Source organism: Lepidochelys olivacea (genome assembly GCF_965140295.1).
Source record: "Lepidochelys olivacea isolate rLepOli2 genome assembly, chromosome: 10".
In the NCBI taxonomy this organism is placed as follows: Eukaryota; Metazoa; Chordata; order Testudines; family Cheloniidae; genus Lepidochelys; species Lepidochelys olivacea.
Genome location: NC_140420.1, coordinates 47,058,349 through 47,074,636, shown reverse-complemented (window position 1 = coordinate 47,074,636; position 16,288 = coordinate 47,058,349). Strand labels below are relative to the sequence as shown.

Here is a 16,288-nt window from a genome sequence, read left to right as displayed (position 1 = left end):
TGACAGGGCAGAAAGTGGCATCCTGCACTCAGTGCAGTAGAGTGGAGTGTCTGGGAGATGCTTACTTGCATTAAAACTTTACCCAACACTGAATCAAAGAGTTGAGCACAGTGTGTAAAACAAGCCAAGGAAATGGCCAGTTGAACTGCAGAGGGATGTGCCAGATAGCCCGGATTCCACTGAGTTGTTGCTAAAAGACGCAGACGGATGAGTGCAGTGGAATAAGGAAAAAATGAAATGCACTTTTGCACCTCTACACACTAGGGGATCTGGGGGGGGGGGGAGGAGATTAAAAACCACACAGAGTACAGTGTGACCCTGAGAAAGGACTATAAAAATGGTCCCTTTCTACTCAGCAAATCTGCTGTCTTAGAAAATAAGCTCCTGCTCCTTTTTCCTCCCATTAACCCTGCAGAGCCAGGAAGTCTATAAAGAAGGGAGCTAGATTCTATCCCGGCTCCTGTATCATGATAGATTTGTTAAGCAAGGCCCAGTTGCAGAACTGATGTTGCTAGCGATGCGCGAGCCAGAAAACAACCCAACTCAGATGCAGAGCTTTTATGGCCAGGAGGGACCATTCTGATCATCTGCATAGCACAGGCCAGAGACCCTCGCCCAATCGTTAATGCATTAGCCCACTACTCAATGTTTAGACTCCCATTTGCAGAAAAACTGTCCCTTTACTGGTAAACAAAGCACTGTTGACTTGAAATTAGCAAGAAACACTAAACACAGAAGCCCATGATGCCATTAGAGTCTTCTTTTTCCAACAGAACCACCCCAAACAAACGAACATTTAAAAGCAGCAGTCAAAGAACTGGTAGGATGTTCCAGCTTCCTATGACAGGCCAGGTGGCACAAGGATGAAGTTAGTGATAGACCAAGCTGCCATTGTTGAAGTTCTCAGTGGTTTCTTTAGCTCAGTCTGATCCTGCACCGCCCTTACCATGGATTCCAAGGTGAGGTTTTACCTGACTGAGGAGGCCAGGGCCCCAAAAGAGCAGGTTATAACTTGTGTCCACAGACAGAAGGGTTAAAAAACGTTACACTTCAGTCATCCAGCCTGACTTCCTAGATCAGAGGTGGGCAAACTACAGCCTGCGGGCCACATCCGCAGGACCCTCCTGCCCAGCCCCTGAGCTTCTGGCCCAGGAGACTAGCCCCCGGCCCCTCCCCCGCAGCCTCAGCTCAGCATAATGCTCTGGGTGGCAGGGCTGCAGAGCTGCGGCTGCCTGTCCTGGTGCTCTGGGCAGCGTGGTAAGGGGGCAGGGAGCAGGGGGGTTGGATAGAGGGCAGGGGAGTTTGGGGAGGGTCGTCAGGGGGTGGGGGTGTCGATAGGGGGTGGGGCAGTTAGAGGGCGGGGAACAGGGGGATTGAATGGGGGCAGGGGTCCGGGGGGTAGTCAGGAAGGAGATGGGGGTTGGATGGGGCAGTCAGGGGCAGCGGGTCCGGGGACGGTCAGGAGACAGGGAGAAGGGGTGGTTGGATGGGGCAGGGGTCCCGGGGTGGCTCAGAAAGGAGAGGGGTGTTGGATGAGGTAGCGGGGGGCAGTCAGGGGCAGGGGTTCTGGGGACGGTCAGAGGGTGGGGAACAGGGGGGTTGAATGGGGGCAGGGGAGCAGTCAGGAAGGAGTGGGAGGTTGGATGGGTTGGCGGGGGGCAGTCAGGGGCAGGGGTTCCGGGGGCGGTCAGGGCAGGGAGGAAGGGGTGGGTGGATGGGGCAGAGGTCCCGGGGGGCAGTCAGGAATGAAAGGAGGGGTTGGATGGGGTGGTGGGGGGGCAGTCAAGGGTGGGGGTTCCGAGGGCTGTCAGGGGACAGGGAGCAGGGTGGGGGTGGATGGAGCAGGAGTCCTGGGGGGGCCATCAGGGAACGGGGGGGGTTGGATGGGGTAGGAGTCTTTGGTGGGCTGTCAGGAGGCGAGAAGCAGGGGGAGGGGTTGAATAGGGGGCAGGGGCCGGGGCACACCTGGCTGTTTGGGGAGGCTCAGCTTCTCCTAACCGACCCTCCGTACAATTTCAGAAATCCAATGTGGCCCTGAGGCCAAAAAGTTTGCCTGCCCCGTCCTACATCATCCCCACCTCTCCCTTATCTCCCGCAAGCTGCTGCTTTAACCCTTTGTCCCACAGCTTGCAGGGTATAGATGAGAGGGCGCCAGACTGTTCCCAGCTCTGACACTGACTCGATTTGTGCCCTCAGAAGAGTCCCTTAGGCTGGGATTTTCAAAGGCACCTGAGGGAGTTGGGCACCTAATTCTCCTTAGATACTTTGAAAATCCCAGCTTTAACCCCTCTGTACCTCAATATCCCCATCTGTAAAACAGGGAGACTGAAGTCCAGCCCAGCTCTGTAACGTGCATTGAGTTCTACAGTGGAAAAGCGGCTAACGACTATTACTAATGGCTCTGTTAAACAACACTGACTTTTATTCCACCTCCAGCTCCTGACCCTAGCCCTGGCATCTTGAGTTACTCTAACGCCCTTCCTTTCTATTGTAACCTCGAAAGTATTGATTCGGATTAAAAACCTGCCAGACACTAGTTGGCACACTGTCAGTCCTAGAGATGGTAAGATTGCAATCCTGTTCCCCCCGCCACTTTGTCTCCTCTGAAGAGCTAAACCAAGCTGTCCCAGGCCTGTATCCTGTCACCTGTATAGCACTTGTACTGCCCTTTTTTTCTAGGCTCTTTTCTTACACAGTAGGGCCCAGACCACAAAACATCCAAAGGCCTATGTAATGCAGCACTATTGCACCGTATACATTACACACAAACAACAAACTACCTTAGAGAAACAAGACTGAGACTGCAAAGTCAAGCCCTCAAAAATTAGTAAATGCAGAATTTAGGTTGCCTATGCAACCTTAATTCCCCACCCCCCCTTGTGCATTATAATAATCTACAATATATATGATCACACGCTTTTTCCCCCAGCCTCTTTCAGTACCCAGCATGGACGGTGCTAATTGAATGAGCAACTTTCCAATATTTTGTTTTATCTTTACTGCACCTGTGTGGCACCAGGCCTTATTTATTGTCCACTATTTATTGCAGGCTGCTCTGAAGGTAAAATTATTAATTTCCTCATGGGCTTTTCTGTGGCATTCATTGCTATAGTACCTGAGTGCTTCACACACATCAATTAATTTAGCCTCACAACACCCTGTGAGGTGAGGGGCGGTTGTTATGGGGAATGCAGGCCCAGAGAAATTAAAGTCAGAAGTTTCCACTAATCTTGGGTGCCCAATTTGAGACACCTATGCCCTGATTTTCAGAGTCCTTAACTTTCTATAGTACTTTATATGTTCACCACACAGTCCCACAGACTTCAGCTGTGGCCAAGAGTGCCCAGCACTTCTGCAAATCAGACCCCGGGGTAGCAAGTCAAGTACCCAGAAAATGAGGAATACACAATGAGTGACCACCACCTGTGAAGTATGGTTTAAATGACTTGCCCAAGAATCACACAGGAACTCTGTGGCAGAGACAGGGACAGAATCCAGTCTCCAAGGCAGCATTCAACTCCCTTAACCATAAGACCATCTTTTCTCTTCCTGCAGCCCCCTGCCTCATTCACTATGCAGAAGTCGGCAGGGGCAACAGACGAGACAGGTTCTTGTAGTCAACAGCCTCCTTCGCTACATAACCCTGACGCATCCCTGAAGGAGGTACCCATCCTGTGCACTAAATGAGGCAGGGGTCCTGTGGAAAAACAGTATATGGTCATGCAATTAAAGACTGCATGATAATGCACATGCACAAGGGGGCTGGATTAAGATTGCACAGACAACCTTAATTTTGGCATTTCCTAACTTGTCAGTGCTTTTCTTTTCAGACTTAATAGTGTTCTTTTAACAGAGGAAATTACACCCATGCAAAACCCTGCTTTTATAAAAAAACAAAGCAAAACACCTTATTTTTCCCTAGCCTCATCCTTGGAAATGGCGGACCCATTTTCACTGAAATTTCCCACAGAAAATCAGCCAGACACCCAACATGAAAAATTTCAGCCCAAATGGTGAACCTTTAGCAAAATAATAAGCAACTCAAAACAGGGTTTTATAATGGAAAATGTCAGGTATCCTTAATAATATACAGCAGCCCCATCTATAATCTCTGAAGACAACACAGCAGCTTCACATTACAATATCCTAGTTCTTTAATCCTGTCTTCTCAGGGATGCCAGATTCTGCTTTCTAGATGGCTATCCACACCCCAGCTACAGTTGCCAACAATAAGTGCCTCTTCTAAGATACTAGGACTCCTCTATGTTGGTTAGCTAGGGTTCCAATGGGCTCCTCTCCAAACCCTGCTGCTGCACCAGCACGCTGGCTCCTACTTTGGATCCAAGCACAGGCAATCATCCCTGCTCATATGCAGAGGCTGCAGCCAGCCGAACGTACAGGAGGTTGTTCACTCTTGCTTCCCGAGTCCGCCTTACCTGCTTCATCGCTCAGGCTTCTGAGGTGAGCGGTGAAAACTGACGAGTCCTGAGGTGACCCCAGCAGGGCTGACATGGGGAAGTCTGTATGCAGTGTTGTCACCACGTTGGTCCCAGGATATTGGAGAGACAAGTGGGGGGGAGGGGAGGAGGGAGAGGTAATCTCTTTTATTGGACCAGTTTCTGTTGGTGAACGAGACAAAGCTTTCGAAGTTTGAAAGGAACGAAATGAAGCCACCGAAGGACACTCCTGTGCAGGGCAGGCAGGGGGGGAAAGAAGAGAGAGGACTCTGCTTTCAGTCGCTCATTGCCTGGAGAGGCTGGGATAGCAGAAAGCAGGTGAGTCTGGCAGCAGCGGAGAGCTCTGGCAATCTGCGCTTGTCTGATACGCAGAGGCCAGGAACTGCTCCAGGCTGGCAGAGCTGAGCAAACAGATGAAAAATTCCACCTGTTTACTCCCCTCTGATTCCAGGGGAGGACAGGCTGCTCTGTCCTAAGGGCAGCAGGGGAGATGCAGGGATAGTCCCCAACACAGGAGAGAAGAAAACTGGCCTGAAGCACTTTGCTGCGGGGTGCTTCAGAGCCCATCTGAACTCTGCCAGGATTCTTGGTGGGAGTGGACAGGAGAGCAAAGCTTGTTGGGATGAAGCCAGGAGAGCCATTCTAGGCTGGGGTAGGGCAGAGCATCCACTGACACCTTGGGCTCCTGCTGAAACGGGTACTGGTGGAACCAGAAGCCCATCTCCCCAACAATCCTCACGCCTTTACTAGTTACCAAGCTGCAAATGCTTCCCCAGCCTCATAAATGGGCAGTCTGAGCTCTTCAGCCATCCGGTGGGTTTACCACAACTGGACTGGAACTCAGGAGAGATCCAGATTCAAGTCTTGGCTCTGACACAGGTTTCCTGTGTGATCTCAGGCAAGCCACTTACTATCTCTGTGCCACAGTTCCCCAGCTGTAAAATGGAGCGAATGCTTCTTTTCTCCCACAGTTTGGTGATACTACAGACCTTGACAGAGACCCTTGGGTTTGACAGTCACTATGATGGGCCTGGTATCAGAACCTACATAGATAATTTTAGCTCAAGGATGCAGAATTTGAGCTCATTGTGCACCTGCCCTAACACTGGTGGGGGAGGAGTGACCTTTACATAGCATCTTCCATTCACAACTCCCAAAACACTCGACAACCTTCTATTGACAGTCACTTCACCCGCCACTTGGAGCAGCAGACATCGAACAGCAATGCTATGCAACAACTCAGGTCAGAAAGCGAATGCCACTGTCCCAGCCAAATACTCACAGAGCCTCCTTTCTCTTGAAATATATCCATCCTGCCTTAATTAAAAGGGGAGGAAAAGGAGCAGATCTGAGGAAAACGAGGAACAGGTCAGTTGCCTGACACTGCACCATCCATACCAGGAGATTTAGCTTGGGTGCAGCAAGATGCTGCCCTGTAATGAGACTGTCCTGAAAGACATGAGAGAGGAGTATTATAAGTATGCTTGAAGGGGTGTCTGGTGTGTGCAGGGCACTGCTTCAAGTGGTCAGCAGACTGCCTTGTCTCACATACACACTTCACTATTACCAATGATGAAGCAAGATTTTTTGAGAATTCTTCTGGGCTAAAGAGAGAGAGGTGGATTGGTTGCATTGACATCAGCCAGGGCAAGAAAGAAGGGTCTTCTTGTTCCATTACCATTAAGATGGTCCTATCCAACGGCCAGAGGGGCCCCACATAGTGTAACTCACCTCAGGCCTGACACATTGACCCAACACGCTGTTGGCATAACATGTACCTCAAAGGTGTCGGGTAACGGATCATAGGTAAACCAGTGACACGCTGGTCCTGAAAATCATTGCGTGATATGTGTAGAGTTACAGATGCGTGCTGAAAATATATTCTTAAAATGTGTTTGGGAGGCAGTGTGTAAAGTCAGTCCCCCCTAGACAAGGGAATGTGGATTTATTTACCTGTCTGACTGGCTTCATTGAAAGCAGAGGACAATGAAAGTACATTTACATCTAAGGTAAACAAAGCCATCAAGCTAAACAATTGGGGAAGAAAACCCTTCAATGACCACATCAGCAGATAAAATCTGCACCCCAGGAAGCCTTCCTGGCTCTTCAGGAAGAGATAACAGACTTGAGTAATATAACGGGGGCAAAATGACATTTTAGTTCCCCACGAATGTGGAGACAAAGGGAACAGCCCCTAGTCTGAAGGGCCAGGGATGTTGGTAACTTCATATAAGAAAACTGCTTAGGCAAAGATTGTAACTTGCTAAAATAAAGTGTTAGTTACTAGAAAGTGTGTTTTGTTTTGTTTGTAACCAGACCTGCCTCTTTTATTCTTGCTTAGTATCACTTAAATCTCTGTTCTTTGTTCATAAAAAACTTTTTCTTAGTTTTTCTACAAACCGTCTCACTGTTATTATACTGAAGTGAAGTGTGCATCTCCAGCTGGTGTGTGCACTGTCTTTTTGGAGGCAACGAACTTCATAATGTCTGTGATTGTCCAGTGAATGGAACTGGATATTGCAGGGAAATATCTCTGGGGAACTCAGGAACTGGGATTCACAGATTGTTACCTGCAAGGCAAGTTTCAGACTGGCAGAGTCTTGACAAGCGGGCAGGTCAGAGAACTGACACATAGCTTAGAAGCAGCAAAGCTCTCGTTCTTGGCTAAGGCAGAGGGGTACCACAGTGGCTCATAGTTCTGGGCGTCCTAAGCAGGATGTCACACCACCCTTCTCCTCATTTCCCATATTCAGTAACACTTGTCCAACCAGGAAGCACAGCAGTGCCCATATTTCAACAGCAAGTCGCTGACATTGCATCCATCTAGTGGCAACACATGAGAACTGAAAACAATTGGAACTTCTGCTAGGCCCAGATGCTCAGAGTCTGGAGGGAGATCCAGGAAAGAGCTACCCAACTCTTCCCACTAAGTGCAGCAACGGGGTTCACATGGCAGGAACTGTCCAAGATGGATTCTGTATCTAAAGTTCCCAAGGAGGGGGAGGGAGCCTGCAGAGTGGTCTAAGAGGGTTGTAACTAGGAGTAATGAAATGAAACTGAGCAAGAGGGAACTTGAGCTGGATGGTAGGAAAATATTTCCCAACTCTAATATCTATTTGCCTGTAGAATAGTGTCCCAAAGGGAAATGGAAACCTAGTGCTAGACATTTAAAAGTGGATTAGAAAAAGCACTCCAGATAGGGCTTCCTTCTGCAGTGTTCTGAGTGCCCTCAACTCCCATTGGCTTAAATACAAGGAGCTCATTGCTTTGCAGGACTGGGCTTCTTGTGAAAGGAACAGTCCCACACTGAACCTAGGCTGACCAGACAGCAAGTGTGAAAAATCGGGACAGGGATGGGGGGGTAATGGGAGCCTATATAAGAAAAAGCCCCAAATATTGCGACTGTCCCTATAAAATCGAGACATCTGGTTGCCCTAACTGAACCAGAGGGGGGTGGGTAGGGGAGATCAGATGGCACCCAAGAGGTATTTTCCTTCTCTGGTTTCTATTATGGAAGTTATGTATTTGTGCCAAGTGCCAGAATGAGCCAACTTCCAAAGCAAGGCCATCACTGGTGACAGGTAAACTCTGATGTGAAGGAATCGGAACTAGTTTCCATCCAACTGCCAAACTGGTTCAACAACTGGAAGAACAACTCTGCGGTCTCCTGAGTAACCAGAAAATAGTTGAAGTATTATAAGTTCTTATAATCACTGAATAGTACAGTTGGAGGGATTTGGAAACCAGTTCCTGCCTCCTACAGCTAGTTCCCACACTACATGTGTCACAAATTGATACTTTTCCGGCTCACTGCCCCCCAGGAGACTCTAGGGCTGATCTAAGAATACCTTGCAGATCATCCCAGGATCTCCAAGCACTTGACAAATCTAAGCCTCCCAACCCTGCCACAGAAGTAGAGGACGATACCCAGAAATCACAGAATTCTGCAGTACACTAAAGCCCAATTCTGAAACAGCAAACGTCAAGTTGTGGCCCAGCAACATGCCACTTAAGTCATCTCGTAAAATTCCACTCAGAAGTGAGTATGAGCGAAACACATTTAAAGTTACCCCAATAAATTAAAAATTAACAAAACAAATTTTTGTTCATTAATTTATTGGGATAATTTTGTGTTAATTTTCAATTTACTGGGGTAGTTTTAAAATGTTGCTCAATTCATCCTCAAGTGCCCTACTATCATGACACGGGCAAGGCTGCATCCTCTCTCAATCCACATACTCCACTGTCAACAGCAGAGACTTTTCAAAACCAGACCCATCACTCCTGATAGGTGTGTGAGTCTGAGACAAAAGGACCATCACCAAGAGGATCTCCCAAAGGATTGGATGGAAACGTATATATGACAAGCTCCAACCCTGAACTGTAACGAGATAAAAGAACCCTTCGCAAAACCTAGGGACCATCAGACAAAGAAAATGAAAAAGAACTTGGCAGATTCGTTCAGGGATCAGCCTTGACACTTACAGATCCATATCTGTAAGTGTTAGTTTACTTCCATTTTAGTCTTTGGGGGTACTTCCCCCACACTAACAGGTGCAGAGGGATAATATGATTTTCATCAGTGTACATCTAGGACCTGGAATCCACCCAGGATTAAATTCCTAGCACTTTATGTTAAAAAAACATACCAAATTCATTTTAGCTCTCTAATATTCTCTAAAACTGGATAGGAAAAGGGCTAAGAACCCCAATACACAGCTTTGGCATATATTGCTGGAGGTAGTTAGGGGTGGGTGGGTGGTTGTGTGCATATGTCCTTCTTTCTCTCTCTCAGAAGGAGCCATCTCACACTGGGATGGGGTGCGCCTACTGGTCAGAGCTGGGAATCGAGTGGCAGGACTCAAGTTCTATTCCTGGCTTTACACTGATGTATGTGTGGCTTATGGCATGTCACCTTGTCTGTGCATATTCATTTAGCCATCTGTAAAATGCAGATAATACTCATTTGGCTCAAGGCTCCGACGCTTAATGTCTGCCAAGTGCTTCGAGATCCTCTGATGAAAGGCATTATAGAAGTACAAACTGTTACTGGTATCTGGCCCCTTACCATGCACAGATCTGTAATGGGAGGCTGTTAGCTGCAAGGTCATAGGCATAGTGGCCCATAAAACTACTGCATCTTCCATTTGTGTTTAAAAAGTCAGCTTGAGTCCAGAAACCTGGAGTGGCAAGTTTGATTCCCAGCCCAGTCAATGGAACAAAACATATTTGCAGGGTCATCATATGAAGAGGTAGAAGTTTATTGGAATATAAACATTCAGATAACATGTAAGATAGAAAAACCCAACAACAACATATACAGACACTTGTTGGAAGCAGACGTCTGAGGTATTTATCCACTGCCTAGGCTATCACATTTTTTTTAAATAGGTAACAAAACTAGTAGCAAGGCTGCTGCTGTTCAGTTAAAATGTCTTCTGGTTTGAATCCATTTGGAGATCATACGCAGCAACCAAAGGACTATGTGACACATTCACATTTGTTCCAGGAGCTGATTGCGAACAGCTCCGCCTGTGCAGTTTGAGGCTTGTTTCTGAGCTGGACTCCATCCTTTCCATCTTCATGTACTACCAGAAAACACTGGTATTGAATGTAAGAGGACAGGAGGTGGCTCTCTGTGTGGACCTGGTTTGGAAACCAGACAGCACGTCTGCACCCACTTCATTCTGAAAACAGAGCGCTAGGCTGCTGCTGCTGGCCCACTGCACCTTTGCCTCCAGATGGCCCCTTTTAGCTGCTTGTTGCGAAACCCTAATTGCTCTGGAGTTTCAAGGTGATTAGACACACTGCAAAACGGAACACTTCACACCAGGAACAGTCCTTCCTGCAATATCAAAACCCCTGAGTGCCATACAATCTTCAATATTCTGAGTTAAATGGATTGGAGCTGAGGAGACACGCCCCCACTCCCAGCCCTCCACCCTGTATCTGCTGCTGGTTTCTATACCTCTGTCCCTAAAACCTGGCAGCTCAGCAGGAATATCTGGATCTAAGCAAAATGTGCATCAAGCCAAGTGCTAGTATCAAGCTCAGGCTAGGGAAAGGGTTAGTATTCACAGTCTGAATGGCTGATCCTTGTAGCCAGCTAATGAGAGAATAGTTTATTGTTGCAGCTTATTTTACTGAGGTATCTGTTACACGTCCCAACTTTATTCTTTCCCTGAATTTGATAAAAAACAATCTGTTAGTTCCTGTCTATTTCCAGACTAGCTGTGTAAAGCTTATAAACATTAATACTCTAGTAGTGTCAAAGCAGTTTATCGGTTCAGTGATTCGAGCAGCTTTCTGTGCAAGAAAACACAATGGTAGCACGTGATACGCAAGCAAAACACCCAATATTAACCTCTGCTCCCCAGGACAAGAGAATAAAGCATAAGGAAAAGTAGGTATTCCCTAGCCCTATCCTTGGGAAATAATCCCCACCCCCACCCCCAAAAAAGAAACAGGACAATTATAAAGATCCCCGACTCTGGAAAAAAATCTCAGAGTTTGAGACAATGAAATGCCCTGGAGGTCTGCAAGATTCACAAATGCATCAGGGCCAAAGTCTGGTCCCCACAAATGCGTGGGTGCATACAGCTTCCACTGAAGGCAATAGGAGAGAGGACGCCCCAAGGCAGAACCTGCCTCCGGACAGGTGCATTATAAATAATTTGACTGCCTGTTAAAAAGAAGTCACAGTGTCTACTAATGAGACCAGCTAAGCCATATAATATAAACTAATACACACGGGCAGGGGAGCATCCTACAGCAGGTACCTCCTGAGGCCTAAAACGCCACCACAGGCTCAGATCCACTCTCACTGGAGCATCAAGTTGGGGAAAAAGCTTGTCCATTGCAGGGTTTTATTGCTGATGAACTCAACCAGCAAGTGATTCTTATTCACCATCAAGCCTGACTGACTGTGAGGGATGGGTGTACTTAGTTTTAAATTGAAATTATTCAAAGCACATTCATTAAATTTGTATATGCAAATCAGACCTGGCCCTTGGGCTTCTAAGTCTCCAGCCTGGCCTTTACTGTTCAGTGTCTGGTCACCTGTTCTATTGTACATGCTCTTTCCATGAGTGGTAATGGATCATATCACAAAGAAGCAGAGAATTCTGGGACTAAGGGGACGTGCCGGTGCCCACAAAGGCACTGCTGCTGCTGCTTCTGGAGGACAGGGCTCCCTGTCTGAAGCTGTGATACGTTACACAGTAGATATAAAAATGGAGCATCATGGTTCTCCTGGAATATTTCACCAGGAGAGAAATTACCATTTCACCAGCCAGTTAGGACACCCTTCCTCTTGGAGCCATCCGCAGTGATTGTTACACTGGGGTTATTTATTGATTAGCCACCTATCATTGGGAAAATACTCTTTTAAACAATTTGTTATAAAGTTACCTCCAGTTTTTTAAAATGGGCCTGATCCAAAGTCTACTGAGGTCAGTGGAAAAACTCCCTATTAGTCATAGAATATCAGGGTTGGAAGGGACCTAGTCCAACCCCCTGCTCAAAGCAGGACCAATCCCCAATTTTTGCCCCCGATCCCTAAATGGCGCCCTCAAGGACTGAACTCACAATCCTGGGTTTAACAGGCCAATGCTCCAACCACTGGGCTATCCCTCCCCCTGGAGGGATTAGCTTCAGTGGGCTTTGGCTCAGGCCCAGTGTGCATCCCCCACACTGAGGTTAAATGTTGTTGATGTTAGAAGGTGCTTTGTTCACAGTTTGGAGCTTGCTCCAGCAGCCTGACCCGAGACTGGCTCCCAAAGTGGTACCTTACAATTTCAGTACAGAGAACCTCGGATCAGTTTATAAGCTCTTACTTAAATGTACTTTCGGACGACGGGGAGGCATCTGTGACATTTATGGGCTGGAGAGAGGGGAAAATGTGCAATGGCTTAATTTCCAGCTGTGCAGGCAAGCTGACTTGAGGTAAGTTATCCTAGTATTACAGTCCATCAAACCTCTTAATGCAGTTTGATCTTGCCTCGAGGTGTTGGGTGTTCTAACAATGTCACTAAGCTGTTCGGTTGCCCCTGGGTTGAATTCTCATCTCAAACTAATTTTATACTGGCTTCAATTGAGTTAACTCATAATTTACATCCAGATAAGTAAGAGGAGAATCAGGCCCCTTGCCTTCAGAGGGCTGTAATACCAATCTGATAAGATGGTTCTGTCCCATCTACACAGGCAAGAGCCAATTGAGTGATAACATGGCTAGGTGACTGTTAGGCCATCCTCCAACACTGACTGCTTGCCTGTGTAGAGCAGAGAACCCCTTAGATTCTTTAGACACCGAGAGCAGAACTGGGCTAGTTATGACCATGTAATGCGTGACTGTTGCTAACAGGGACTGTTGCCTTAGAACTATGATTGAAAACTGTCCAATAGATTGCTGAGGGGGATCAGTCTGCAGCAGGACTCTCTGAAAAACCACTGCCCAAAGAAACCGTGCTAGAACCCTGCGAGCAATAACCTTTCACACACATGGTGGGAGCTAGCACGGCTTTGCTCCAAGTACAGACAGATCTGAAAGGGCACTGCACGCTGCGTGTTTCAGTGGGTAACATGACAGCCCAACAGACCATGCTATAACAAACTAATTTCAAGCCAGCTGATCATCTTGCCTGTGAAGAGAGTTACAATGTCGATTAGACTTATGTTACCAAATTGTATTTCAACCCCCTAAATATGGGGATGGTTGCAGAGTTTGGTAACACAGGCCTTTACAACATAAGTGAAAGCAGAACCTAGAACACATTCCAGTATTTAGGTCCTGTCTGCTCCATGAAAAGCTACCACAATGCACCATTTGGGTACAATACGGTAGCACACAACATGGTTTGGTCTCATCGCATAAACAGGACTCAGGTGTATTTTTATCTGTGTGACCGAATCCTACTGGTAAAATCCAAAGCTGCAGCACAATTCAGGTGTTTGGTCCTGCCCACACTGGAAGAGTGAACTGTACTTTAACACATCAGGAGGCCTAGCAAAATCTATAGTGTAGACAGGATTGTTATCTTCAAAGCTGTTCTACTAAAACTTGCTAAAAATAAGCCCAGTACTAGATCACAGAGTTCTGTAACACACATTGGGACCACTTGAACCCCACTGGGGACACCCCACCGTTCACTCTGAGGGGAAATCCTGAAACTCAAGCCAGCCTGAGAAATAAAACTGCCCTCTTTTCCTTCTCTACCTGCATCTGTCCTCCTCTATTGCCCTGTCCGCATGCCCAGCTCCTGGGTCAATGCTGCTGGAACTGTCTCCAGGCTATGCTAAGGACAGGGAAGCCACCTGCTCCTTCACTCAGCTTTGTTGTCTTTGGTGCTACAATAAAAAATAAAAATTAAAAACAAAGTCAGCAAAACACATATAAAAACAAGCTTTAAGATATGCCAATACTTCCTGAAGAGGTAACACAATAACAAGTCCATATCTGAGGTATTTCATCTGCTCAAAAGAACCTGACTCAGGCCTGCATGATGGAAGAGACATCACCAGGGCGGGGGCGGGAAGGCTCAGATCCACAGACTGTGAGAACGTCACCAGGGCAGGGAAGAACCTGTCCTATGTGCTGCGGGAGGGGAGAGGACAGCACGGGTGCCTGCGTGCGGGGAGTGCAACAGCAAGGAGCTGGGTCAATGGAAGTGAGCCAAGGAACTAACTTGGCTGACAAAGGAGGAATGATGGACTAAAGCAGCCCTAGCTCCCCACATCGGGAATTTACTGGGAATGGGTGGAGATTTTCTTCCCTCTCTCTGCAACCAGAGGCCCATGTCCTCATTCAACTGGGATGCACCCATGTGGAGCTGTCCCAGGTCCGGCTCTTCTGTCCCTTTAGCCCAGGTGAGCCTTGTGAATGATGGCTGTGATTTGGAGTATGCTGCAAGATACCTGGCAAGAGCCCAACTGAAAAAAGTGTGTAGTACATGAATAGACATAAACACACAGCTCAGCAGATTGCCAGCATCACCTCGTATCTCCTTTGGGTGACAGTGGCCCGCAGCTGATGTGTCTGTGTGGGGACAGGATGGAGAGGCTAATGAAACACACAGGAGAGGAAGCGCTGCACGAAATCACCATTTGGTGCAAACCCAGTTCTATCAAGGGCCAAGGGGCTAGAACTAGGAGCAAAGGGATGACATCAAGCAACAGAAAAGTCAGGATGACTATCAAGATAAAGGCTGCAGTGGTGAGTTTATTTAGCCTGTCCAATGCTCCCGCAAGGGAAGCAGTGCAAGGGCCATTGGTGGGGCATTTAAAACTAGGCGGGGCAAAGGCCTGGAAAAAACAGTAGGGTCCAGGTTTGCACTGGCCATGGGAGATGACTAGCTGGACTAAAGACCGTATCCATCTCGGTGTATCAGATACAGAGGTGGGAGAGTCCTCCGTGTGCTGCCAGGACCCTAGAGAGGTAGATGCCAAAGGAGGAAGAAGTCATGCAAGTCTCCTGTGAATCCAGCATTAGTGACCATTTGCCCTTCAGCCTAGTCTAACACACAGGAGACAGCATCAGGAGGCTGAACACAGTGGAGACAGAATGGACGACTAGATGAGACTTGCTCGCTATCAACCTGCACAACTCCTCTGCAAGCGACCGCAAGAGGGAACAAATACAAGGTGAAAAGAGACCAAAGTTGCTCTGGGTGTAGGATTGTCAATACACTATGTTATATTAGGGAAGTCCACGCAGCTGTTGATTAGAGAACAGGAACCCTTCCCTCACCCCAATTACTACCTCCTTGCTCCTTCCGCCTGCCATGATGATGTCTCAGTCATCTGCAAACCCACAGCCCCTAGAGACAATCCCTGATGGAAAAATGCCGCATGCCCCCTTCCCTTCGCCCCAACCCCGCAGCAGGAACACAGTCAAACCCGAAAAAATAATAAAAAAAGCTGGACAAACAGGCAATGCAAACTCGCCAGCACAGAAGGTTTCATCGTCTGGCCATTGACCAACCGCAGAGCAGGTTCCTTGAGATGAGGTAATCTGTGCGACTCCTTCCTGGCTCGCTCTCTGCCTTGAACGGAGAGGGCAAAGCTGCCTGAGGCTAATGAGAGAGACAGCCCGCTCCCCCATCCATCAGAGAGACCAGCTGGTTGAGGGCTCTGCGCTGGGGGTGCCCCTGGACGAGGTTGGGCTAGGAGAGCAGTGGGAGCTGCTGCTGCTACTGCAGGTGCTTTGAGTGCTGGATCCTGCAATTAGATGGACGACGGGCTTCTGGGCAAACAGAACTCCTGCAGGACAGAGACGGATTTGGAATCGGGTTACTAAGACACCAGAACAACATAGTGCTTAAGGAGAAGCAACTGGCTAGCCCACACCGATGTACGTGGCTGGAGAGGAGAAGAGTCTACCAACCCCAGAGATTTTAGAACAGGGCTCAGGGAATTCTACCAGCAAGAGTTAGCCCAATCCAATCACGCAGGTTCAGGAAGCTGCAGCAACAGTGCAACTGGAACGAATACAGCAGAACTTGCTTAGAACAAAGGCTGATAGAGTGACGCTTTGCTTGAAAATCCCCAACAGCTTCGATGCCGTTTTCAATACACTTTCGCTCCGCTAGAACTGAGTTCCACTGAGCTACGCCACTGGGAATGCAGCACTCTGCACCCACCTAGAGAAGTGTTAAATGTGGCCTTCAGAGGGGATCACCACCCAACTGAGCAGGAGTGAGGAATGTAAAGAGAAATTGACACTCCTCAGAAGGGGGTGAAGAGAAGCTAGTCTGGTTAAAGCTGCTTCTCAGCACGAGGAGAGAGAGATTCCAAAAGTTCCCCTTCACTCAGGGCTGGCGGTATCTCCTATAGCA

The 16,288-nt window shown here is 47.9% G+C and overlaps 2 protein-coding genes across 2 annotated transcripts in view; both read right to left on the bottom strand.

Moving 5' to 3' along the window:
* The window catches only part of LOC311527431 (synaptotagmin-5-like), a 29,717-nt gene extending 25,227 nt beyond the window's left edge, over positions 1–4,490 (bottom strand). The window contains exon 1 of the mRNA XM_084641406.1: positions 4,437–4,490. The gene's annotated coding sequence lies outside the window, so the exon portion shown is untranslated. The remainder of the gene's footprint in view (positions 1–4,436) is intronic.
* A 5,207-nt stretch (positions 4,491–9,697) lies between these two features.
* ARID3B (AT-rich interaction domain 3B) overlaps positions 9,698–16,288 on the bottom strand; it is a 47,799-nt gene continuing 41,208 nt past the window's right edge. Inside the window, exon 9 of the mRNA XM_084641995.1 lies at positions 9,698–15,713. Coding sequence (XP_084498121.1) covers positions 15,559–15,713 — 155 coding nt within the window. The 3' untranslated portion in view covers positions 9,698–15,558. The remainder of the gene's footprint in view (positions 15,714–16,288) is intronic.